Below are 27,618 nucleotides of genomic sequence, written 5' to 3' on the forward strand. Positions count from 1 at the left end.
ATGCTGGTGTTTACCGGCCGCGCCGCGGCCCAGAACTCATGCTTACCACATCGGTCACATCACATCGCGCCGCTCGCGTCCGGTGTAGAATAGAACCCATTATGTTGTCTACACCGGATTCAGTAAACTGATGCCTCGTTCTATTTATGACGTGCTGACAGAAGTTCAAATGATTTTCAACGGGCGCTTTGTCGCGTTCTGTTGCGGCGCAGACTAGGGATGTGCGGGTCTAGTTGACTAATCGGTACAGCTCCTACTAGTTGACACTGAAAACAACAGTCGATTACACGACAGAAAAAGAAAAGAAAAACAAAAACATGATTTTATCATTCAAATTACCATCATTTTAAGCGCGTTTTTTCAAATGCAGGAATTTTACTGTCAATCGCCTCAGGTCCCGTCTTTCACCAGACCACGTTGATAATTTCACTGAACAAATAACGCATAGTCTGAGTAAGTAAAATGGGCATTGTTGCAATGTTTTGCTTTTAGACAATATAGCCTACACGAAGTATGTTTTTAAAAGCCGTTTTAATGCTATTTCTTGATAAACCTTCCTATTGTTTTTGACTTGTGTTTTAATATGTTGGCTAACGTTATATGAAGATTAAGAATTCTGTCAGGCTATTGATTGATTTTCCATTGTTCTGCATTTCCCCAGCTGATTTGAATAAATAAGCTATGCTTTGGCCGGCGTCTGCAGTCCAATAGACGGCAGTGCGGTGGAGGCTTGAGTCTGTTGAATGGTGATTTAACGCTACGTTGTCACCTAGTTGGAGAGACACAATGCCAAGTAAATAAACATCAATGTCCCCTTTTACTCTCACAATGAGCTTATATTCGTTTGCTCCAGTCATAAAAACGGAATTTACTGTATAATGCGGAATTTCATGGAATTTGTCTTATCTTTGATGAATAAATAAACAGGTCAGTACATATATATAGACTGTGAATATTAAACTGCAAAAAGACGATTTAAATACGAATGTCCTGCATGTTTTTGGATTACCAGAAAATACATAACAGTTTGTGAAAAAACATCTTATTCGTCATTATTATTTATTCATTTTAGATGTTTATATTTGGAAAAGCTGTGCTTCCTGCATAAACCTGCCCCTGTTGGTTTGGCAGTATCTTGCTTGCCCTACACAGTTACCTTGTTTAATTTCTTAATTCAGGTTATATATATTTTGTTCTATTTGTGTTAAGTTACTTATAATAAGTGAAGTGAAGTTTACCGTTAAGTGCACTGATGTCAGACTCACTTTGAATAATAAAGTTTAAATTGTTAAATACCCTGCCTCCATTACATAGGCCTATGTTTGTCACATCATTATAAGTGTTTGATCACATTTGAGTTATTGCAAAAAATGTGTTTATGTATATATTCTGTTTATGTAGGCTATATACTGTATTCTATATACAGTACCAGTCAAAAGTTTGGACACACGAATGGGAAGTGTCCAAACTTTTGACTATACTGTACTATAATATAGCCTACACAAAGAATATCGGCCGATATATCGGTATCTGTCTTTTTTACTCCCTAACATCGGTATCGGCCCCCAAAACACCCATATCTGTCGGGCTCTAGTAACGATTCACTCAACTCACGATTCGATTCACGATTTTTTTTTTAACAAAATGAGATTTAAGACAAATTATAAATTAAATGTGTCCTTTTATTATTGCTTGTTCAAAATACTGTACATTTCCAAATAAAATAAATATCTTCATATAAACAAACTAAGGCTTTGTCTGTGCTCTTTCCATTTAAAATTAGAGGCAACCACTGCATTTTAATCATGATCCAAACAAAGATGCTGCACACATGCAATAAATATACACAGTACACACAGCATGTAAACAACAACTTTTATTTTTGATGCGATTAATCGTTTGACAGCACTAATAAATTCATGTATACACAGTAGTGTGTGCGTGTGTTTTTTTAATCCAATTGATTTGTCTAGTTGTATTTGAATTGACAGATTTTGGTAAGTAGCCTAAATAAAAATTTAAAAAAAGTTGATTTTATGTACTCGCATTAGTGCTTTGTTCAATACGGTTTAACTTGCATTACACTGCTCGGTGTCGAGCGCCATGTTGGCAGAACAAACGCTGTGCATTCTGGCAGATGTAGTGGGGTCATCCGGGTATTTCACGCATACAGAAATTGCACGGGCCCCATTCTACATAATGGAGAAATAGCACAAGACGTATCCAAAATGTGCATTTATAAATACATCGACTAAGTGTGGAAGAAATAATGCGCCCGACACACCAACACCGATGCGTCGCTGTAGCGTTTGCGAATTTAGGTCAGCGCTGCTAACTTGGTTTAGTGTCTGTATTAACTAGTCGACCAACTCTTACATAAACGATCACCCTTCGGAATGATATATTGTGTCTCAGAATCACGGACCAAGTTAAAAGCTTTAATAAATACCATCTGGTCGTATGAAAGAAGCTCAAGCGCTGTGCACAACAAACCCTCCGCCATTTTGAACACGCGGTAAGAACCTCGACTAACTTAGAGGAATACAACTAACCAGTCACCACATGAAGCATTTAAAACGCATCCCATCGCGCGTGATTTCTTCAATGCATTATCAAATAGTATATTTATTTTTTTACAACAAAATGCATTGAACATGTAGAGCTGTTGTCATTATGAGGCCGCGGCCTCGCATTAATAAAACTCACCCGTTCTTCAGATCGATCTCTAAAAGCTTCCCGTAGCCGCCGAAAAACCGCTGTATGTCCTTCTCTCGCACATGATGGCTCAGCCTGCCGATGTACACTCGCGGCATGGTTGAAGTTTAGTAAATAATAACCAAACACACGAACCCTCGCAGCTTTAAACGCTATCGGGCTCCGCGGAATGGCCACCTAGCGGTTACAAACCGTTTAACGGCCGCGTTTGAGACGTCACTTCCGGCGTGCCACGGTCTCCACGCGAACAAACTTTTTTTTTTTTTAAACAGCAATATCAGAAAGAAACAGATTAACATTACAACAAGAACATATGGGGAAATTTGAAGCCAGAATTGTTTCGTATAACGACAGAAATAGAATAAATGTGAGAGAGATTCTTCCTCTTCTTGGCAAAAAGAGCAGAGTGGAGAAAGATTTTGTATGAATTTACTTAAATATTTGCTGCAGGGGTAATAATGATGAATCATTTTAAAATGAACTTCTTTTATTTTATTATTAAACAAAAATTAGTTTGGCACTGTCCATGCCTTCTGAAAATTAACATTTCCATAAGCTTTAAAAGATGAAGCATTATTAGCAATAACAAAGTTTCTAAAAAATGCGTTTGTGCACTTATTATCCATAATATTAACCCCTTGAATAAATAGTTGAGGGATAATTAAACTAAAATTACAATATATTTTAGAAGACTTCATTAAAAAGAACAACTTAGGACGAATGGAATTTGTAAGAACAGTATAGTCCCATTTTGAAACATTTATGCCATATTTATTAATAAAAACATCTAACACATTCAGCCGTCCCTTTGATTATGACTGTGTTAGGGATTTTTTTGATGTGTTCCACCTTAATTTAAAATGAAGAGAGTCAATAGATTTACAAGTGTTAGAATCAATATAAAGGCGTATAGAAGGATAAATAAAGCGTGAAACACCTTCAAAATTCTGCCATAAATTGTAAGATCTCTTTGTAACCACAAACTGAATATACGTCTGGCAGAATCTAATTTAATTTAGAAATTCTTTCTTGGGCTGATTTACAGATTTAAACACCAAGGTATTTAACAACATCCTCTACTAAAATTCCATCAACAGAGGTCACTGCAGAATCATGGATAAACATTATTTCACTGTTTTAGTATTAACTACTAATCCAGAGGCTTTGGAAAAATCATTTAGACTGAGAATTATCAAATTTACTTGACATTGATTCTTTAAAAAAAAATGCATGTATCATCAGCCAATTGACTTATGAAGTTATGATTAATTTTTCCTCTCCAATTTGAATTCCTTCTAAACCAGTGAAATTAACTACATACAGATTCAATATTCCTGCAGCGAGTAAAAACAAAAAGGGAGAAATGGGACATCCCTGTCTAATAACATAAAATCTTGGAGAAGTGCCATTGGAAAGAGAAACACAGCTATTAATATCATTGTATAAAGGTTTAACAACACAAATAAAATTATTACCAAACCCCAAATTAACTAAAGCTTTAAAAATAAAATTATGTTCAACGGTGTCAAATGCTTTTTAAAAATTCAAAAAAAGAATAAGAGCATCATTACTAACCAAATCAGAATAATCGAATAAATCTAAAATAAGGCGAATATTATTGGAAACATGTCGATTTTTCATAAAACCAGACTGTGTTTCTGAAAGTACTTCTTCTAGACATTGTTTAAGACGATTTGCATACACGGCTGCCAGAATCTTATCATCTCTATTAAGGAGAGATATAGGTCTCCAGTTATCTAAATTAAGAATGTCTTTGTTTGGCTTTTGAATTAAAACGATTAAACCTTGTTTCATAGAGGTGGTTAGTTCTCCTTGATCTATGCATTCTTTTAAAGCCTCAAAAAGCAAGTCCTTAATGTGATCCCAGAAAACCTTATACAATTCAAAAGGCATAAGTGGAACATCACAAACTGATTTATTACGTCCCGAGATTTGAGGAATAAAGGGAGTTACTTTATCAAGAAAAGGAATCAGCCACAAGATTATCAAACGCAGAAGAGTATCATTTAAAAAAAATTAAAAACAAATTGAGATATCCGAGTTTTACAAGAGGAAATAGAGCCATCAATTTGAAGGGAGTGAATTGACCTTTTTCGTCCATGTTGTTTTTCAAGATTAAAGAAGCAAGCTGAATTTTTTTCGCCAAATTCAAGCCATTTGGCTCTAGATCTTACAAAAGCTCCCGTTGCTTTTTCAAGATACAAGGAATTGAATTCCTCTTGTAAAGAAAATAGCCTGTTTTGATCTTCTTCTGAGAGCTGTTTATTTAAAAGATCAGAAATATGCTTAAGTAAAACTGCATATTTATATTTTATTTTGCATATTTAAGTTTTTTACTCAAATAAATTGATCATTTTCTGCACTCAAATTTAAGGAGCTCCCATTTGGCAATAAAAGATACATCTGTCCTTGTTTTGATATCATTGATTTTTTTTTTTATAGCTGCGCCGTAAGAATCATTAAGAAGCAGGGAACAGTTTCATTTCCAGCAGCCAGGGTTATAGGTTCTAGAATTTTTTGGCTTCAATATTAAATCAATACCACAATGATCAGTTAGTGGTGAAGGATTACAAGAGACAAAGATGAAATCAAAGAAACAGAGACTAGCCATAAATCAATGCGAGATTTTTGAGTTTGTAAATGAGGTGGAACAAGGATACAGAAATCTGAATGCATCAATCAAATCTAGAGATCGACAGAAATGACCGTATTTTGACATTTTCTTGGAGGATATCGGTCTTCAGAATAATCAGGGGCTTCACTGAAATCTCCTCCAAGAATCAAGTAAGCAGAGGGGAACTCGTGCCGTTTTTCAAGAACAAGCAAAGAAATCTCTGACATAAGAGATCTATTAAAACCATATACATTAACTAAGATAAAATAAGATTCATCCATTTGTATCACAACCATTAACCATCTTCCTTCTGACGAAGACAAAATAAATCAATAACTGATCCATTGAAATTTTGACCGAATAAAAGAGCGACACCTCCTGCACGGCGAGTCCCATGACAAAATAAAATCTTATTACCCCAATGATTTTGCGAACAACAAACGTACAACTCACGCACTCAAAAAACAAACAAACGTACAACACACAAACACAAAAAACAAACAAACAAAAAACCGTACAACACACAAACACAAAAAACAAACAAACAAAAAACCGTACAACACACAAACACAAACACAAACAAACGTCAAAAACAAACAAACGTACAACACACAAACACAAAAAACTAACAAATGTACAACACACACACACAAAAAAACAAACGTACAACACACACAAAAAAACAAACAAATGAACAACACACACACAAAAAACAAACAAACAAACAAAGAAACAAAACGTACAACACAACCTCAGATTGTTATGTTTATTGATAATAATTATAAATAATGATATAAATAATTAAAGTGCCTGTAAATGTACAATCGCTGTATAACTGGAGTTTGTCATGCAAGACTTCAAGTGTTTTGGTCATAACTAAACAAAAATGCAAAAAAGAAGATGCTAAATCCCATTGTTAAATATACACTCATTTGCAAAGACATTTCCTCATTTATGATGTACACTTTTAAACAGGATTAATCTAATTCAGTTTAGCATAAGGGACAAAAAAGAAAATCATAAAGTGTTGTTATTTCATATACTGCCATATTCTATAGCACTGCAGACCAAATGCAATCTTGACATTGATTGTGCGTTGTAATAATTATGACAAATAAACAAAAAAACTATTGTAAGTAGTGCTGTCAACCGATTAATCCCAATTAATCGCATCCAAAATAAGTTTTATGTAGTTTATATAGTATATTTATGTATAAATACACATACAGTATATATATATATATATATGTATGGATTTATATTCATATAATTTATATTATATATAAATATATTTAATATATAAACAATATATTTTTCTTAAATGCATGTGTGTGTATTTATATATGCTTAATAAATAGGCTTTCAGACGCAGCTTAAGCAAAACTACTATTTTGGATGCGATTAATAATTTGACAGCACTAATTGTAAGGCATCTCAAGAATCTGATACTATTTAGTAATATATTTTGAATCCTCTATAATTTACTCTGAGAAACAGTCTTCCCTCGTATCACTCCCTCTTGTGCGCAGGAAGCTGCGAGAACGCCATCCTGCCTCCACAAGCGGCCCTGGACGAAGCCTCTGCTCCCTCCTGATAGGAAATAAAGGTATATTAAAATATTCACAGATCACAAGTTATTCGTTTTATCATATACCATCCTAGACAAGTCATCAGGCACATGTTCGTTCCTAAAGAACTCCATAAACTTGCATAAACTGCTGACCTGACCACGGGCTTTCGCATTCATACAGCATCCACTCGTCTGCTCTGAATGTGCTGTGAAACCACATGGCATGATCCAGCGAGGCGGAAAACTGGGCCCTGTGATTCGGGTGAGGTAACAGGGCCGTGCCCAGGAAAGAGTAGTCCGATACGTACGCTGCCACACAGCAGTGCAGTTTCATATCACCAGGTCCTGAGACATGACACAATGCAAAAATTATGAAATGTTAAATAAGTAACATAGAGTCAGCTGCTCATTATCTAAAATGAACACACGAGGGTGATCAGGATTTTGTCTTACAATAATGGCTGTTCATCTGATTGTACACCACTTAATACATGACTGAGATTTTTAGATAAAGTAATTATATAAGATAATTTAGATAAGATAAATTATCATTTTAAAGATTGCACTCCCAATATTTCAGAGCAAAATGTAGCCAAAACAAATGTTTATTCACAATAGGATTTGTCAAGATTTCTGTAAAGATTTAATTAAATTCCACTTCTGTTTTTGGCATGCAGTTTAAAAACCCTCATGAAAAAGAAGAAGTGTGCTTAACTGTATTGAATGTGCAATTGTAGGGAACTTTAAATAATTAAATATATTTAAGTGTACATTTGAAAATCATCACATCTAATATGTAATTATAAATATATTTAAATAAATGGCATACAAATTTTGATAGGAATTACATTAAAATATATTTTAGTTTACCATAAAAGCTTTTAATAAAAATAATCAAATGAAATCCTTCTAAAGTGAAAAAGCACTCTAAATTGTAACTAACTGCATTTGATATAAATTTGAACTATGATACATTCTCATTTAATTCTAATTAAAATGCAACTAAGTTCCCGAAAACATTACATTCGGCTTGCACTTAAGTATATTCTTTTAAAGTGTATTATTTCCATAAAAAGTGTGCGGAAGTGTACTTCTTTTTCACAAGGGAATCCCTGGTATTTTCATTTTTTTTCTAGACTGCGGGAACCCTGAACGAGGAAAAAATTATTTGAGGTTCATCCATTTGAAAAGAAAAACAATCTCGCAACTTTCATTTGAACCTCTCACAGCATCTTAATTATATTGCACATGGCATCAATATAAGCATGGTTGCAAAAAAGGTGGAAAATTTCCATTAAATTTCGGAAACATTCCAGAAATTCTGGAAACTTTCCAGGATTTTTTTTGGAATATTCCAGGGATTTTTGGGAAGTTTCCACCTCTTTGCAACCCTAATTATAAGCGATTTTTACTGTAAAGAAATGGCTGGATGACATGCTCGTTATACCTATATGCCCTCTTGCTCGCACCCAGAATAATTTCTTTGGTTCCATGGCAACACGCCTGTAAAAATCAGGTGGGTTGACTGGCTTGATCTCTATAGGAACTTCATCAGCAAGAATTTTATTCAGACCCTGTCGTGTATTGTCTGCCAGGTTTGGATCGCTGTAAAACAAAACGAAAATCAAGTGTAAAAGCGCACCATTTAAAACGATGCACCATGGCAAACACGCTGTTTTGGCTGAGACCTGAGGTAGCGCTGAATGAGCTCCTCTACGGTGAGCAGCGTGTCTGGCGGAGGGACCGAGGGCATGCTGAACTGATGCTCCAGTGGACTCGGCTGCTGCATGTGAAACGACGCCTGACAGATCAGTATGGGCTGTCCGTGCTGAATAGCTTTGACAGATCGCACACAGAAACTGCGGCCATCCCGAGTCCTTTCCACCTGGTACAGCACAGGCACCTTTGGGTCCCCTGGAACACACAATGCTTGAGAAAAAAAGCCCAGTAGTATGTTCCTGCACAACCGAAGGCAGGACCGCGTTTCTATATTTCATTTATTTTTTTGTATGCATGTGCAGGAATACCCTTCTCAAAAAAGGAAAAACCACACTTTCCATATGCATAAGCCTATACGTAATTAGAGAATGTACCTGCTCTCACAAAGTAGCAGTGCAGTGAATGGGCAAAGAGATGCTCACTGACAGAATCGGCTGCAGCTACAAGAGCCTGTCCAACAATCTGGCCCCCGAACAGGCGTTTAGTGCGAGGAACCCAGTGATGTGTCCCTCTGTGAGACAGAAAATCATGGCACTTTTTGTTAGTGTGTGTGGAAAGGCTTTCAATACTAAGCGAAATGACTCATTCAGATTCCTGTTGTATTGTGGTGCTAATACAACTCTAATATTAAATATAGTCATTATATTTTGATTTGTTTACCTGTACAGGTCGGTGTCGAGCTTGTCTAAATTCAAAACACTTGTAACCAGAACACTTCTGAGGTCAGCTTCACCTTTAGACACATGGTTCGCTACAATATCAACTCGAGATTCACTACCGCGTTCAGCCATCTTTACTGTATCTGTATCTGTGTGGAGGGCGGATCTCTTCCGATTCCGAAGCGATTCAAAACCCCTAAACGATTCATTCGCGCAGAAAGGTTCACGTGGCGTGTTACATTCTTTAAATGTTGTAGTGAAATATTTTGGTAAATAATGCTACGTATTTCTATATTGGTGCATATAAATGGAAAAAATTGCATTAGTAATGGGAGGAATGAATCCTTCTGAATTATTGAATCAATTGAACCATGATTCACTGTTTCGAACTTGTGGTCGGAGGACATCTGTTGGTCAAATGCATGTGAAAAAAAGATTACCTTTGTAATTTTACAATATACTGTGTCCTTAAATCTTCTGAATCTTTATAATATGTAGAACTAGCTAAATAGTGTGTGATATAGCTATATGTTTAAAATATATATATATATTTAATGTTTATACAATATTTGTTTTACATACTATTCTGTAAAGGTTCTTTTAAAGTTATGAACAAACGTTCCAGTAACATTAATAGAACATTTGTTCAAAGATAGGCTAGCTATCTTCATTATCGTTCACAAAAGCATTATTATAGCCTACATCGTTCGTGGAAGGGTTATTTATTTATTGTTTGTTTGTTTGCTTGGACATCTAACGTTTAAACGATACTACTAGTTTCAGAACTAGTTGTAGAGAACATTCAAAAATGTTTGCAAAATTATATAATGGAACTTTACCGTTTCCTAGGCCTATAACATTTGCATAACCAAGAAATATATTCTTAAACCACTAAAAACTGGACGTTTTGAATGTTCAGCAATCGGAAATATGTTTATAATTTAATGGGAAGCGTTAGCTAAAAAAAAAGAATGCGATAAATAGGCCTATATGAGTCTCTCTTTCCCACAATATGTTGCCTTTGCGTGTCGTGTTTTGGTGGGAGGAGAAAATGTAAAAATCTCTGACTTTAATCTGCCCAAACATTTCTGAGTCAGTCTGATCTGATGGATTCTGTCGCTCCAAAGGCTGGTGAAAGACGTCTGTGTGGCTCCTCCGCCACTATCATAAAGAGCCCACAAGAGGGCGACACAGGCTAACTATTTTTTAATTCCTCTGACAAATCACTGTAACACTTGTCATGATTGCATGACATATGACGACGCAAAAAGACACAAACACGACTTGATGTTCGTCCACACATTAAAACCACTCATGTCATCAAATTAATAACAATGCTAATGAATGCAAGTGAAACCCCCCGATCTCGTGGCCAGATGCGCCTCAGGCATCATCAGCACACGCAAGGCACGCGCACTGCTCTCCTCCTCCAGCGCTGCTGCTGCTGCTGTCAAACTGAATCACATCCACTCGCTGCTCATATCCACACACGCAGATCGGCTTCTCTGTGTTCTACCGTCTGCTCTCATCTCCATGGCCACGTCGGATGGATCAGAAGATTGCGTTGTGCAGAGAGGAAGATCTCACAGTGACCCGAGCATCCTCACCGACACTCGTGTCGTTTATACGAACAGCACAGGTGAGTGATACAGACGCCATGTGCAGCAAAACCGTGTCTCTTTACCGCAGAGATATCTGATTTGACCATGGCGGAGGGATTATCGAGAAACACTGATGCATTGCCCACTGATGTTAGTTGTTGATGAAATGCATCAGTGGCATGTATAGACTGTGCTGTTCATCCTAGCTGTGTTCGGTGCTGGTGCTGATGCTGCTGTGACGCCTGCACGGGCTTCCCCATGACTGATGGATGCTTTGGGTTGCACATCCTGAAATGTCCAGCATGATGAGCTCGTTTTAGTATTTAGACGTTAAAAGCAGCATGTTCGCCCAGTCTTTTTGCCTTCAGTGTCCTCTGCATTTGCCCAGCAGCACACGCTATTAATTACAGCTGTGATTTTACTGACCTTTAGTTGCATTGAGTACTATGCACTAGATTGTGATTCATCCTGGATGACTGAATGAAGGATGAGCCTCCATTACTTCAAGTTGTAGCAAAGTGTTTGTAATGGCTTCATTAGAGGGGATAAATACAATTAGCTGAGATATCTGGATTGGATCCTTTCCAATCATACAGCTGTTGAGTGCCAAAATACTCATTTTCGTTTGTAGGGGTATGTGAGAAAGCAGCTGTTAGTATAAGCAGTTCTGAATGAATGCACAGTTTGTAGTTCTGTAGCGGTGAAAATGCAATCGTATCTGCCGCAATAAACATTTATTCGGCTGTGTTTATCTCTGAGGTTTGTGATATTATTATTTCTAACCTGCATCGCTTTCCATTAGCATGTGGAAACTCCCTCACCCTGGAAGGCTAATGTGGGAGTAGTGATTGAAATGTGTTAAAAGCTCTTTGTTTGGACACAGACAGGTGGTGAATGTTTATCCTTGGATTTGGAGCTAATCACACCAGCCCAGTAACATATCAATGGCATAATACAGGTTTACATAGTTGCTTACTTAACTGATGCACACTTTCCCAAATGATGTGGTATGTTAGAGTACTGGATACTGCGATATAATCAGCGTATGTAGCTACTAGTCCAAAAAACCCTATATATATCCTCCTGTAACTAATACAGGTATGTTTGTTTGAGGGTTTTATGTTGCTTGTGGTTTATTATGTGGAGTTGATGTAACTTAACCATGGTTTGGGGAAGTTTTTTTTTGTTTTGTTTTTTGAAGTAATGCATTACAATATTGCATTACTCCATAAAAAGTAACTAATTGCATTACTTTGTTACTTTTTATGGAAAGTAATGCATTACTTTTCCATTACTTTTTGTCACCTGAGCTGGGCTTGCTTATTTATTTTTAATAAAAAAAATTAAAAATATAAAACTCTCTTAATAACATGGGGATAGGAGAATAAATGTAACTTAAATTACTTATTTGTAACTCAGATATTTTATTGTAAATTTAAAAGTTATGCACTATTTTACTAGTTACTTGAAAAAGTAATCTGATTACATAACTCATAACTTACATTACATAACTTAGCATTACCACCTTGTTGTGCAACTGTAGTGCTAAATAAGTGCATACAGTTAAAATGTACTTAAAACGCCGCTTTCACAAGTACACTTTCATGACTATGTTTCTTAACACATGTAAGGATAACATGCTTTTAAAAAGTGCAGTTTGTACTAATGTAAAAGAAGTTACTGTGAAGCAAAAACACTCCTGATGCACATTCTTTATTCATTATTCATTATTTTAAGCTTAATTTTTGGTAGAAAAGGTACATCACCATCTTGCTCCGACCAAAATGACTTCCAAACTCATGAATACTTCTCATAAAATACTCGTAAAATACTCGTAAAAGTTCCCAGGAGGGCTTGAATACACCACATGACCATACTAACAAGAGTCACACATATTGGACAGACAGCTCAGTGATGCTCAGTGTTGTAGCGGAGAAAAGCTCATTCAAGACTGAGTCCAGGCCAGGCCATGAGTAGGTTGAGTCCATGTCAAGAAAAGGATGATTCAGAGCAGATCATATTCACCAGTCAGCACAGACCATACAATTTATCCGTAGTGACTCAACAAGACCAAGACCAAACGTACTGGACAATATGTGCTTTTTCAAATTATGAGAAGATTTATTCTCTTAAAAGACACATCAGTCCATATAATCACATCTCAGTGCACATCAAAATATTGGCAGCATGCTGCATAACAAAATGCGACATGGCAGTGATGCCACTGGCCAAGCTTTCTCGTCTCTTTCACTGGTGAGGACCAAGCCTTTCATCCCAGCTGCACACCCACTGCGGCTTTGATGTCGCCTCTTGAGCCTGCACTTGAGAAACAGAGCCAAAAGCCCTCATTCGAAAAGACATACATAAACAGATACGGTACAGGAGGAACGCTTTCCTAACTAGAGAGCATCAGCTGTGCAGCACATGCATGCATGTTTGGGCCACATTTACGTATTACAGTCCAAACAGACAGAGATGCCGAGCTGAATGGTCGAACAGATTGTTTAGGGTTGAAGAGGGAATATGTCTGCACAGATGTAGCCCACACTAGCTAACCATTGACCCCTTAGTCACACGTTCTCCCAACCAGTCAGCGCAGTATTGTTGAGTATTATGAGCCCTTCCTCCACACTGTGGTGGGCAGCAGCAAGCCACTGAAGGGTCTTTTAAACTTGTAGCTGTGTATTGTTCACTGGATAGGATGTAGAGACTGACTCATCGGCTGCCGAAGCAACACTTCATATGGTCCATGAACTGTAATTTCAACTGACATTCACTTGTCTCGAATTGATTATCTGGGTAATGTCATATTTGTGCATGTAATATAGAGCTACAGGGATGATGTATTGTTGTAGGCCAAAACCCAGAAATGGGTTCGCATTTTAGCACCATGGGTTTTTGGTTAAAGTCTGTGGTTCACACAAGCTCAAGATATTTTCACACTTTATTCTACGACATAAAATAACTCCCTTGTGAGTCACCGTCGCTCCTGATGAGCGAACCGAGATATTTAAATTCAGTGACCTTGTTCAGTGGCTGCCCTCTAAAGCCTTCTACACACTGCATGATTTTTGCAATGCTATAAGATCATTGCAACTCACACTGTGCGACATGGGTCTAATAAACTTGGGTACGACATGCATGCAGACTGTACGATGATGAAATCTATTGATCCGTAGGCAGTGGTGTAATGTAACGAAGTAATAATACTTCGTTACAGTACGTAAGTATATTCTGGGAGTATCTGTACTTTACTTGAGTTTTTATATTTCAGCCAACGTTAACTTAATCTAATATCACACAAAGAATACCGTTTTTCTGCAGATATCAGCATGAACATATTTAATAATCATTTTATACAAGTTCAGTAAAGCAATGTGACTTACATTTTAGACATAATATTGCTTGTTTTTGCTAAATTTTGCTAACGAAAATAGTTCCAAACAAAGATCACAGCACTGTTTTGCGTCTCTGGGCAATGGACGGTGTTTACTTATTGAATGAATCAGCTTTATGAACGAATCGGTTGAATAAATGATTCAGTGAATCACTCGTTAACACAGTCAAATGCTTTGTTTCTACTTATTGAATGAATCAGTTTTTGACCGAATCGGTTGAATAAATGATTCAGTGATTCACTCATTAACTCTTGCTGCGTCTCAATGTGCCTACTTATACTACGCCCTTAAAGTATGTACTCTTTTGGTGAAGAAAAAGTACACACTTTTGAGTGTGTAGTAGAAGAGTAGGCAAGCTTTGGGACATACTATCACGTCACACAACTGTGTCTTTAACGGACCGCTCTGTTACACGCACCCTGTCACTGTAAACTGGCCTGTCAATCATCTTGTCACAGTTAACATCCTTAACATCCTGAAAAAGTACACACTTTTGAGTGTGTAGTAGAAGAGTAGGCAAGCTTTGGGACATACTATCACGTCACACAACTGCGTCTTTAAAGGACCGCTCTGTCGCACCTGTTACACGTACCCTGTCAATCATCTTGTCGCAGTTAACATCCTCCACATTTCATTTAATTTAACTTCCTACCGTACTGGAGAGAAAAGAAGTAGCTCATTGATCTGCCAGTCGCGGGTCTTTCATGCTGAGATCTCTGCTTATATTTTCTGCATAATGATGCGTTTAAAATCATGTCATCCATGTCCCCTCTGGAATAGGCCTATATTAAACTGTGTAAATACATCTAAATTCTATTTCAAATGCAGATTCCAGAAATGTTTTCTTATGTTGGAATGAAAGACACTAAGTACCGGATGAAGTGCTTCTTATTCTTCCCAAAAATGCAAAATGGAAGAAAGAGTTAAAACCGAACACAATCTTGCTACTCAAGCTGTGTATGAACATTTTATATATATATTTATTTGCATTTACTTGTACTTTTACTTTCAATACTTAAGTACGTTTAAGATTTATAAAATACTTTTCGTACTTAAGTACAATAAATATCACATACTTTAAGACTTTTACTCAAGTAATATTCTAAACGGTGACTTCAACTTCTACCAAAGTCATTTTCTGGTAGGATATCTGTACTTTTACTTGAGTATGGCTTTCAGGTACTTTATACAGCACTGTCCGTAGGCTACGACGCACATTTCTATAGAAGAATAAAATGCCATCAGCATGCGCTAGTGGTAAACAAAAAGAGCATGATGAATCACACTTTGGCAGTTGAAGGTTTTATGTATGCTGAAAAAAAGTGGAAGCGGCGAAAGAAGAAGAAAAAAGAGTTTGAGGTAAGCAGTTTTATGTTTTAGCGCCATGTTGCGTTGATTTCATGTCGCATTTTTATTGGCTGGTCAGTAAACGTGGGTATCAGCAAACACACTGTGCAATCATCATGCTGAATTTCTGACACTGTCAAAAAATTATCGTAGTATCTTTAGTCGCAAGACCATGACCACTGTACGACATAGGACCACCGATTAGGAGCCACGATCACAGAAATTGCCAAGATTGTTTCACGATGCCAGTCTTTCATCTGGGACAGCCGAAAATTGTGCAGTGTGTCTTGGGCTTTACTCTCATTGTTCCGTCGGTCTGGGGCGCGCACTCCATGTACTCAGTCTTCTTGATGTTGAGGTGCATTTCGTGCATGTCCAGCCACTCACTCCGAACTTGCACTTGATGTTCAAGCCCACAACGGGATTCGTCAGCTTGAAAAATATCATCGGCGAATAGATGTGACCAGGGCTGAGGCACCTGGATGTCTGCCATGGCCATGTCCATACAAAGGATGAACAGGAGCGGGGAGAAGGCGGATCCCTGGTGCACACCGACGGTGATCGGGAACCCTTCAAAGAGGCCAGCTGGGCATCGGACGACGCTGATGGTGTTGGCGTAGAGGAGCTGGATCCAACGTACGCACTCTTCGGGGCGCCGTGAGAGTGCCAGATGAGGTCACGGGGCACGCGATTGAATGCCTTCTCGAGGCTGAGGAAGGAAGCCCTTGTGTACTGGCTGGTTCTTCTCCTGGTGCCTCTCCAGCAGCAGCCTGATGGTGTAGATCGCACCAGTAGTCCTTGTAGCGGCCTAAAAGCCAACCAAAGCCGCAGGAGCTGAATGCGGGAATAATTTGTGACACGTCAAACATACATTACGTTTGCACCCTTCCTTCTTGCCAACCCTTCCCACAACAGGTGCTGTAATTATCAAATAATTTATGACACTCCCACATTTTCCCACAGTCACATGACATCACACTGTCTCCTATAGTCCTGCTTCCTCTAACAAATCCACACTGATTGGGACTGATGGAGACAATTTTCTGGAGATGGGCGTCAATTACGTGCTCAAATATCTTCATGGTGTGGCAGAGCAGGCGGATCGGCCGGGTGCTTTTCCAGATCGGTATGGTAACACTAGCAGCCCACACTGAGGGAATCATACCCTCGTTGATGGTCTTGTTGAACAGTTGAGAAAGGACTTTGTCACCTCTGTGTCCGACTAGCTTCCATGCCTCGGCAGGAATGTTGTCAGGTCTGGGGGATTTTCTGTTTTTTATCCTTTTGATGGCAAGCTTGACCTCAGCAGGGCTGATCAGCTTGTGATTGGTTTGTAGATTCAGCTGGCTCCTTCAGGCGTGTCAATCAATCCAATGGGAGTGGCATAGAGTTTGGTATACACTCTTAAAAATAAAGGTGCGTCAAAAGGTTCTTCAAGCGATGCCATAGAAGAACCATTTTTGGTTCCACAAAGAACCATTCAGTAGTCAAAGGTTCTTTAAAGAACCATTTCTTTCTTACCTTTTTATAATCTGAAGAACCTTTTTTCGCCACAAAGAACCTTTTGTGAAACAGAAAGGTTCTTCAGATGTTAAAGGTTCTTTATGGAACCATTTAGACAAAAAGGTTCTTCTATGGCATCGTGAAGCACCTTTATTTTTAAGAGTGGCCTTCTTTGCAATCGTTTTAAGTCATCGGTACTCTTGCCAGTCGTTGGTCACCCACAAGACACGCCACCACTTGAACTCTGCCTTCTTTGCCTTTTGTGGCTTCTTGAACCTTGTTGGTCCACCACTAGACCTACTTGTCGATGAATCGTTGTCTAAATACAGAGTTTAATGGTGGCATTAAATGTCATCGCAAAGAACAGGTAAATTCATCTACTCACAAGTTGCTTTCACAGCCTTGTGTTTATATTCTCCTTTTTAACCAGGAAGATCAAACTTGGCACACCACAGCTCCAAAAGCAGAAAAATATGTATTTATGTATTTATTTTACTTAATAACATAACTAAATATTTTTCTACTTTTGGAGCTGTGATGTGCCAACTTTGCTCTTCCTGGTTGACACAGTTTGTTGTTGAGCACCCACATTGAGCTATTGGCCTGCTGGATGTGTGCACTTTGATTGTGATCTTTGTATAATCTAATTTTTGCAAATTATTCTAACTCAAACTTTCAGGGAAAATGAAAAGACTGACAGTGTTGGGGGTAATGCATTATTTATTAAGCAAGTTATTTATTCAGATTTTTTTTTTAAGCAACTAAAGTAACATGTTACTTTTCAAATTACAACGAATTATTAATTTTTCAAATAAGTTACACAGGTACTTCCTTCAGCCTGAGGCTTTTTCATTTCACTTTTGGTGTGACAGGGCTCTTACAGTTGCCAAAAATATAACTTTTGGGTTTTTTGTTACAAAAACAAACAAGCAAGCTCAGCCCAGGTGACAAAAAGTAATGCAAAAGTAACGCATTACTTTCCATAAGAAGTAACTAAGTAACACAAGTAGTTACTGTTTTTATGGAGTAACATAATATTGCAATGCATTACTTTTAAAAGTAACTTTCCCCAACACTGAAGATACAAACAGCTGTTGGAAATTCAGTGGTGGAAGTCACACAACGTGTAGTTTTTTTTTACAGTCTATGTTTAGCTTTTTACTAATGCCGATTGTATTTAGGCTTCAAAATTCATAAAAAAGTTGTGTTCATTTGTGAAGATTATCATGATGAACAAAACATGAAAGAATAATAAACTTTTGTTGCTCACAGACCTTATTTTCTGCAGTAATCCAAAAATCCAACAAATCCAAAATTGTTGGTTGGGTTTCCTTTGGGTTTTGTTGAGGGAATCAGGGTGATGCTGACTTCCACATAGCAACACACTAAAACACTCAGAACAACTCAGAACAACTTGGGAAAACCATACAGTAAACCCCTGGCAAATATTTTAGCATTGCAGTGGAAATTTTTGCAAGAACAGGCACCACTCATGTTTTCTTCAGAAAGTGTAAAAATCTGACATTTTTTCTCCGTACTGATCTTAGACCTGTTTGGTTTTTGCAAATGGTTGGTGTTTGGGATGCGGGAGCTGGTCACAGATCAGTATGAATCTTTGCAGATCAGTCTCTTTGTCCTCCAGTCGCTTCAGGGTGTCTTGATCTGGATTAGCCTCCTCCTCTAATCGACAGGAACCTATTGGATCAGTTTTGCTTGTACATCAAAGACTACCCCACTTTTTACCCATGATTCTCTCTTATTTTCATTGGATAAGACTCTTAAATGTTCCAGTTTTTTGGACTATTAGATAAAGACCCCCCCCCACACACACACCTCGTTTGTATTCATGTTTTATTAATCAGGCATCTATATTTAGCCAGTGTAGGATTTTTGCAGTGAATATTCAGAGCAGTGATTAATCCAGAGCTTGCAGGATGAGCTCTTCAAAGAGTCTTGCCTGTACTGCACTATTGTTGAGGTTGAGGACAAAACCCATGGCAGAGCTATTACAGACCTCTTGACTGCTCCATTTCTTTCAAACCATCTGAAAGTATAATCAAATCAGTCCAAACAATTAAATATTGAACATGCAAGGGAGAGGGAATTGTGAATGAGCTGCGTTCTAATTCTGCTGAATTCTGAGGAGCTTTCTGTGGAGTTCTGCATGCACACACAGATTTTATGTGGGCCTGATCAGCTGTTGTTTGTTTCTTTAGCTTGATCATAAATGTGAACTTTGCATAATTTGCATAACACATTTCCTGGTTTTAGTCTCCATTCTGTGAATTTTGGGATGACTGGAATAGTAACGAGGGAGGCGTGAAGGCAGGGTCGGATCCAAATGCAGCTTTATTGTATCAGCATAGTCAAACACAGGCAAGGGTCAATCACCAGTGAACAGTAACAGGAGGGCAAGTCAAAAGAGTAATCCAAACACAGGCAGTGGGTCGGGGCAGGCAGCAAGAAGTCATAAAGTAACAGAAAAAGCCAAGGGTCAAAACACAGGAACAGACTAAACAGGAATACAAAGAAACGCTAGGTAAGTAGCAGTAGCAAACAATACTTCGCAGTGAGTATGTGTGAGAGAGCAGCCTTTATAGTGCTCCTAATGGAGAACAGGTGTGCGTGTAATTAGTTCCAGGTAGGGGGCTTGTGGGAAATGTAGTCCATGGTGACAACTTACCGGTTTGGTAATGGGAATCTTAAGAAATTAAGCAAATCAGGTTCAGATTCCAGTTCCACTAACCCAATCTCAAGGGAAACGCAACTATTTAATGAGATGACAATTTCATATGAATTTTTAGAATTTCCCTAAACCTAACCAGTGGGACATAAGAGACATCATCCTTTATTAACCCCCCCGAGCCGCGTGGAATACTTTTTATGATGGATAGATGCTCTTTATTTTGCTTCAAAATCTTGACCACCATTCACTGCCATTATAAAGCTTGGAAGAGCCAAGATATTTTAAAATATAACTCTGATTATATTCGTCTGAAAGAAGAAAGTCATATAGACCTAGGATGGCTTGAGGGTGAGTAAATCATGGGCTAATTTTCATTTTTGGGTGAACTATCCCTGTAACGATTCCTGAAACTGTTTGACTGATCCATTACAAATAACCATTTCGGACACTTTGGCAAATTGGTCTACGCTTGCTGTATTTTTGTTGTTGTTGCATGCAACCAGAGAGAATAACACAATAGAAAGATGTATTTTTGGCTATTGTCTTTTTATTGTTTCACACAGTCTAGTATTTTCTCTCTCATCGCATTCTATCCAGACTGCAAACTCACAGCTCAGCTAAATATAATTTCTATCATTTAGTAGCAGCAGGAAATAAGGGTGGAGCTTTAAAAAAATTAAAGAAAATGAATTGACTCCCAATTAGACTCAAATCCATGCATTTATTTATTTATTTATTTTTTTTGGGGGGGGGGGGGGGTAATTAACCATGTGCATGAACCCCTTCAGGATGTTATAAGTCATCCTCACATCGCATCGGCATCCTGATCACCCTGTCTGGGTGTAATTTGTGATAATGACTTTACTGCAAGGACTCTGCATTCATTGTCCTGTATGCATTATAATATGTTCTGACCTCTGTTCTTATTAAAGCTGTGTATAGAAGGGACATAATAAATGAGAGTCCTGTGACATTATTTGAGACACTCTGGGAAGTGTCGGAAAAACAAGGAGGTCTAAAAAAAGGCACCTGCCTGCCTGTTCCCCTGAGGACTGAGAAAATGGTGCTAAAGAGGGAGGTTAAGAGACGAGAGGCCCTGCCAAATGGATCTGCAGGAGTACAGCATTTCTTCACAGCCTCTGTGGAAGTCTCAGCACTGCTGAGACAACAATTAATCGAGTTTGTTTACACTGTGGGAACCCATAGAAGTCCTTAGTGCATCTCAAAACAAGACTGTATGCTCAGACTTCTGAGGAATAAGGCAGTTCTGGTAGCTTGTGAGGGGATTACAAGCGTGTTTGGTTCTCATCCAGTGTCACGATGTCGAGGCAATTGTTAGGTGGCCACCTGGCCGACAGCAGGGGTTACGGTGGGCTGCGCTTTGGGAAAGTTCTGCCCAAGGTCAGCAATGACCCATCAGTCTCATGCGACCTTCAGTTTCACTGTATGCACAGAGCTTTGAGGGAAAGAGCCATACAGGACCAGTGTTGAAATGCGGCATTAGAGCTGGGTCACTATATAATTCTAAAATTCTAAAATTCTAAAATTCAATTCTAATTTTTAAAAGGATTTTTCAAAGTTGTCAAGATTATTGGAGTATGTTTTACAAGAAAATACAATTTCAGTCTTTCTGATTTCATGTTTAAATAAATGTGTTACTTGCTGTTTCTTTGTAATTAGTTGTGAAATGTATTAGACATCTCTGAGTGAAAATTGTTACAAAGTAATCCCACACCATGTTGTGTGTGTGTGTGTGTGTGTGTGTGTGTAGAATTTCACAAAAACATGATATATCAAAAACTTGATTAATATTGCATTAAACTTACTGTGCTTTTATTAATGTGCCAAGATCATGGTAAATATTTTTTAAAATAAATGTCATTTAGGATTGCCTGGGATCTTCTTTATTGAGTGGTGTTACATTTTGTTTCACCTAATTAAAAGTGAACAAAAATAAACAGTCACTCCACTGACACATTTTCTTATTGAACTAACTATTCATAAAAAAGTTATGTTCACCAAAATTTATCTCAACGATCAAATGATGTTTCTCATAAAATTCCTTTTGATATTTTTATATTACTTGTCAGACATCCCTAATACTATTTATTAAATAGTTAATTTGTTATATTATTTATAGTTTTATTTATAGTTTTTCATTCTATTACTATTGATTCTAATCCATCTGACATCTGTGTGGTAACTATTAACTATTGATATAGTTATCGTTCTTAGTATGAACGAACCTTTAGCTTCAGCTCATCTATATGCTGCACTCCTGAAATAAATAAAATCAAACCAGCAGAACAGAAATATCCTCAAATTGTGGTTAGCCAATACTAATCCTAAAATACTAGAATTTTAAGAAGTTTTCCATCATTTAAATATGATCAGAAATTTGATTATTCGTTTGGTCTTCATAGAGTAAATGACTGTTGAAAGTCCGAGCTTTAGGTGCAGTGTTTTTTGCTGCATCACACTGTGAGCTCATTCAGGGCTCTATTCTCCACTGAGTTCGCTCTGGAATAGTTGTAATCTGTCACGCTGACAGCAGCATTTGTAAACCTGAATACACACCCTTGTAGTCAAACTCCTATTACTGACTTCTCCGGTTCCCCTCTCACTCCGTGCCATGCAGAGATTTCCCTGACTTCCCGAGATGAGCACCACTCATCAAATCCCAGGGCTCTGACATGCCTCACTCCCTTTGGATGCTTTGGATGATTGACATTGGAAGGCAGGATCTCTGCTTGAAGCTAGCTGGAGCTTGAAAGAGAACGCGGGAGTGTTTGTTTTTGCACTGACCAGCTCGCTAAAGCATGCTTGAGAGAGCAGAGAGATTATGAACTGTAGCCATCACTCAAGACGCTCCACACTTCATTAAATCGACATTTTGCACACGCCGCCAGAGAGCAGATTAGCTCAAACGCCAGCAGCTCTTGAGAAACGAAAAACTGGCATGTAACGCAACTACTCTTTTCTTTGGATGCACACCAATCAGTATAAATCAAAGGATGCAAAACAAACCAGAACAGTGGGTTATGATGGAAAAGTGGTGTGCCGATCCGTTCTATTAAAGAAATAATTCACCCCAAAATGAAAATTTGCTAAAAATGTCCTCACCCTCAGGCCGTCCAAGATGTAGACGAGTTTGTTTGTTCATGGGAACAGATTTGGAGGAACTTAGCATTACAGTGAATGGGTGCCATCAGAATTAGAGTCCAAACAGCTGAGAAAAACATAACAGTAATCCACACCAATCCAGTCCATCAATTACCATCATTAAGATGGATTTGTTATGAACTTATAGCAGGTATAATATGAGTCCTCTATCCATAATAACGCTTCCTCCAGTGTAAAAGTGGTCTGGTCTGAATCAGGAGAGAAAATAAACGGGCTTATCACAAAAGGGAGGAGAAAATGCGTTTGATATCTTCTGTTGTTGATGTTGAGGACTGTGCATTCATTCAAACTGCAGTATTCTGGCACAAATTCATCTGTCAGATAGAAGTGAGCCAAGTTAGACAGATGCCAACATGGGCTGATCGCCTGACATGGCCTCATCCTCAAAAGCCATGAACAAATGTATTTTACTTTATTGGGTGGAACATAAAAAAAGTAGTTTCTTTATACTAGTCACTCGTTTCCATGTAATGGGGACTAAAGTCTTCAAGCTCCCAAAATGGATGCAAAAGCACCCCAATAAGGACTAAAAGTAGTCTATATGACTTGTACGCTATATGCACTATATTCCAATTCTTCCAAAGTCATATGATGGATTGTTGTGATGAACAGACTTGAAATTGAAGATCTCCAGTGAGCTGATAACCACGGCAATGAACTAGAGGACCAGATAAGTCGATTTCATGAACAAATAATACAGACTATAGTTTTATGAATCTGATTTATTAAAGATCTGATTTAAAAAAAAGGTAATAAATAAATAAATAATTGGACATCACTATTGTTCTACTATTCTTGAATTCATTCATTCACTAGAGTCTCATTTTAAGGGTATCTTTGTTTACAATTTTGTCCCTGTATTGTGTCCTGAATTCAGACCAGTTGTGAACCACAGAATATCCCATAAGGGCTGGGGGTTGGGTTTACTGACCTCCACAGGGAGCCCCATATGTCGTTCAATCCTATGTTTTGCGTTATTATTTCCTTGCCATGCTAATCTGAAATGGCCCTAAGGGAGTGTAGTTAAGAGCCGCCATCCATGCACTCCTGACTGCTCCAAGTGTCTTTTATGAATGATTCACGCATTGACCTAAATGCTTGCAGAACTGAATAACACCAAAATATGCACATTGAAAAAACACGCCCACCTGATCCTCCTCTAACTGTATGACATGCATCTTGCTATATGAGACGCCTCCTAAATGATATATGTTGCCTAGATCTCAACATGCCAATCATAGAAAAAAAAAAAAATCATAATGAATCTGTTAAGCCATACAGCATAAAAATGCAGGATGTTCTGCATGTGGAACGGAGAGCTTTTCCCTCATTTTGGGCGGTAATTAGGGCAGCATGCTGATGCCCAGCAGGACGGATGTAGCTGCCGCTCACCCACACATCAAAGGAAGCGTGAGAACGAGGGATTGAGAGAAAAACAACACACTCAGAGAGGTCATGAGTCAGGATCGTCAGTCCCCTGTGATTGCACTCTAATTTAGACAACAACGTATATATAAGCCATTTTTATGGTCTCAACTATCAGGATTACCCATATTCATTATGGATTTTCATCCTTCTAGGCAATAGCAAAATCCACTGTTGCTGGATTATGCTTTCAGACTGTTTTACAGAGTAAATATTTTCAAACTTGATTACTCTTGTGAAAAAGAAGTACACTTCTGCATACTTTTAAAAAGATTATTTGTGACCCTGGAGCACAAAACCAGTCATAAGGGTCAATTTTTCGAAATTGAGATTTATACATCATATGAAAGCTGAATAAATAATCTTTCCATTGATGTATGGTTTGTTAGGATAGGACAATATTTGGCCGAGATACAACTATTTGAAAATCTAGAATCTGAGGGTGCAAAAAAATCTAAATATTGAGAAAATCATCTTTAAAGTTGTCCAAATGAAGTTCTTAGCAATGCATATTACTAATCAAAAATTAAGTTTTCATATATTTATGGTAGGAAATTTACAAAATATCTTCATGGAACATGATCTTTACTTAATATCCTAATGATTTATCGCATAAAAGAAAAATCATTAATTTTGACCCATACAATGTTTTTTTGGCTTTTGGCTACAAATATACCCCAGCGACTTAAGACTGCTTTTTTGCTCCAGGGTCACGTTTATTATGGAAATAATCCACTTAAAAAAGGATATACTTAAGTGCAAACTGAATGTAATGTTTTTGGACACTTAACTGAATGTTATTTACATTTGATTGAAAATGTATCTGTTGAAATTTATATTAAATGCAAATAAAAAGAGTGTTTTAGGACTTACATTACACTTAAGTGCATATGTAAATTCATAATTATATTGTCTTTGACGTATGGTTAAAGTGTACTGCTGAATGTATTCACAAGCAATTGCAGTAAACTACAATATACTTCAATGTCTAATGTATTTAAATATATTTGTAGTTAGACATTTGATGAACACATGATGAAGCTGCAATTTAGTACATGTAAAATAACTTTAATTGTAATATTGAATAACACACTAGATTCTAGAGCTGAAATTATAATCAAGTACTTTACACATGCTTTAGTATGTTAGTCAACACATCAAAATCAGTGTACTTCATTAAAGCAAAATAAAAGATTATTGAAACGTGATTTAAAATGTATTTTAAGGTAAAACCTTAAATTTTACTTTATTACAAAGCACACCTTTAAAGTCTATTTGGTGTACTAAAGTGTTAAGAAACAATATTCATGAAAGTGTCTCTCTTTACGTAAACAAGAGACCTTTTATTTCATTAATACATTATCTTCAAGTGCATTTTTAACGTACTCTAAAGATGTGAGGCACACACTACAAATGCTAAGTTCACTTCTTTTTCACAAGTGTATGGTTGACCACTATGGCTTTTATAAAGTTAGCTGATTGATGAGACAATGCCATTATATGCATGACGCAAGCTGATGCAATTAAAACAAGTAAAAAAATATATAAAAATTAAATACTTTCAGCCAGTCACTAAAATATTTGAAAACAGACATTGTGCATTGGCAAGGCTAGTAGACTTTGGCTTCAAACTGTCTACGCTGGCACGGCTAATGTTGTGAATCCAGGCATTATTATTTTCTACTCTTGTTTTGGCTGTAAACAAGAGTTTTGAAAGGCAACATTTGAACCTGTTTTGGATTAGCTATTTTTGACTAGACTAGCAACAGAGACGTATTAAAACAAAGAGAAGAAGGATGGTTGGCATGCAAGAACAGCGGGAAACTCTGTATATTCGTGCAGTGTGTGCATGTCCAAAGATTAAATCTGATCTGAAGCTTGTGACATATATATGTGCACATCAACCCAATTCTTTTTAATTTAGCGTTCACGTGTTCAGATTCATCAGTCGGAATGATTTCATTCTGATGGAAATAAAAAGTGAGTCCATGTAAATGTGGCTGTTGATTGGATCTCAAATGCATATGGCACTTACATAATTCTTGATTCATATTATGGAAGAAAAATAATGCCATATGTCTTTGAAACAAAAAAAACGTTGAATAGCACTAACTGAAAAAATAATGCATTGCATTAACAGTGCTTGCATTTTAATGCATTGTATTTCCAGGGCTTGCATTTTTAGGCTGTTTATTTAAGCTGTGAATATTTCAATTCAAAATATTTCACACACATTTTCATAGTTAAAATTCAGTAGTGGAAAAGCTGATTGTGTGTATGTTTAATTAAACATCTTTGCTGTTTCCCGTAGCCTACAAGCAGCTTTCTCTACCACAAAGGAGATTATAATGCTGTTTTACTCGACGCTGTTTTTTTTTGTTTCAAAGACATGGCATTATTTTTCTTCCATATCATCTACACTTACATTTCTACACTCTGGATAGATTTTGTTCATGGTCAGTCGTCACCTGCCAGCGGTGTACATCTCAGTTGTGCTGTAATTAAATAGAGAGTTTCCTTTAGTTTCCTAACGAGAACTGAGAGTATTCCTTATCTTCCTCTGCTGAGTCTGGCAACTCTTTAAGACATCTGCACATCCCCAGAGAGTGTGATTGTTAGTTTAACTGCTAAATAGGTCTTGGGGATAATCAAAATATTTTTTTGGCAAATGTGAGAGACGAACCTTTGTGTTCTTTTTGGTCAGTAGTGGCTTTTGCCTTGGAACTCTCCCATGCAAGGTTATTATAGTTTTGCATTTTTAAATTCGTTTTATTTTAATATCGTTTTCAAATTTGCAATAAAATTTAGTTTCATTTGTATTAGTTTCAATAATCATTTTGTTAGTTTTAGTTTAGTTTTTATTTTGTGAACAAATTTCTATTTCGTTTTTATATAGTTTAGTTTCAGTTTTAGTTTTAGTAATTGAAGTTTAGCAGAATTAACAGATCACTTCCAGTGCGCAGACCTATGGCGCTTTTTCACTGCGTGGTACGACTCGGCTCGGCACGGTTTGCGTTTCCACTGCAGTTCAGTACCGCTTTAGAGTGGGCGGGATTATTCACATGTGGTTATAGTTGCGCCGCCTCTACTACCACGACTCCTAAAAAAAAACGTTTTCATTCCGCGTCGCCCCATCAAGCTCTCGCTGGATCCGCTCCTCTGCTATCAACGAGAGGA

The 27,618-nt window shown here is 37.4% G+C and overlaps 3 protein-coding genes across 3 annotated transcripts in view; 1 reads left to right on the plus strand and 2 right to left on the minus strand.

The window, feature by feature from the left end:
* The window catches only part of LOC107670934 (serine/arginine-rich splicing factor 6-like), an 11,232-nt gene extending 8,310 nt beyond the window's left edge, over positions 1-2,922 (minus strand). The window contains exon 1 of the mRNA XM_016463758.1: positions 2,707-2,922. Within this exon, the coding sequence (XP_016319244.1) occupies positions 2,707-2,813 (107 nt within the window). The 5' untranslated portion in view covers positions 2,814-2,922. The remainder of the gene's footprint in view (positions 1-2,706) is intronic.
* Positions 2,923-6,662: 3,740 nt separating this feature from the next.
* Positions 6,663-9,438, minus strand: LOC107670930 (acyl-coenzyme A thioesterase 8-like). Its single transcript, XM_016463751.1, has 6 exons — positions 9,300-9,438; positions 9,014-9,150; positions 8,609-8,834; positions 8,368-8,525; positions 7,074-7,265; positions 6,663-6,940 (listed from the first exon to the last, which is right to left on the minus strand). The coding sequence occupies exons 1-6, from the start codon at positions 9,428-9,430 to the stop codon at positions 6,825-6,827; spliced, it is 960 nt and encodes a 319-aa protein (XP_016319237.1). The 5' UTR covers positions 9,431-9,438; the 3' UTR covers positions 6,663-6,824.
* A 1,266-nt stretch (positions 9,439-10,704) lies between these two features.
* Positions 10,705-27,618, plus strand: part of LOC107670936 (phosphatase and actin regulator 3-like) — a 71,941-nt gene continuing 55,027 nt past the window's right edge. Inside the window, exon 1 of the mRNA XM_016463760.1 lies at positions 10,705-10,937. Within this exon, the coding sequence (XP_016319246.1) occupies positions 10,832-10,937 (106 nt within the window). The 5' untranslated portion in view covers positions 10,705-10,831. The remainder of the gene's footprint in view (positions 10,938-27,618) is intronic.

The sequence above is a fragment of the Sinocyclocheilus anshuiensis genome, unplaced genomic scaffold (assembly GCF_001515605.1).
Source record: "Sinocyclocheilus anshuiensis isolate Anshui unplaced genomic scaffold, SAMN03320099.WGS_v1.1 scaffold1503, whole genome shotgun sequence".
Lineage (NCBI taxonomy): Eukaryota > Metazoa > Chordata > Actinopteri > Cypriniformes > Cyprinidae > Sinocyclocheilus > Sinocyclocheilus anshuiensis.

Coding starts and splice junctions, on each gene's coding strand:
- LOC107670930 (XM_016463751.1), bottom strand. CDS start 9,430: ATGGCTGAACGCGGTAGTGAATCTCGAGTTGATATTGTAGCGAACCAT. Junction 8,526..8,608: donor CTCATTCAGCGCTACCTCAG/GTCTCAGCCAAA, acceptor TTTGTTTTACAG/CGATCCAAACCTGGCAGACA. Junction 7,266..8,367: donor GCGAGCAAGAGGGCATATAG/GTATAACGAGCA, acceptor GTCATGTCTCAG/GACCTGGTGATATGAAACTG.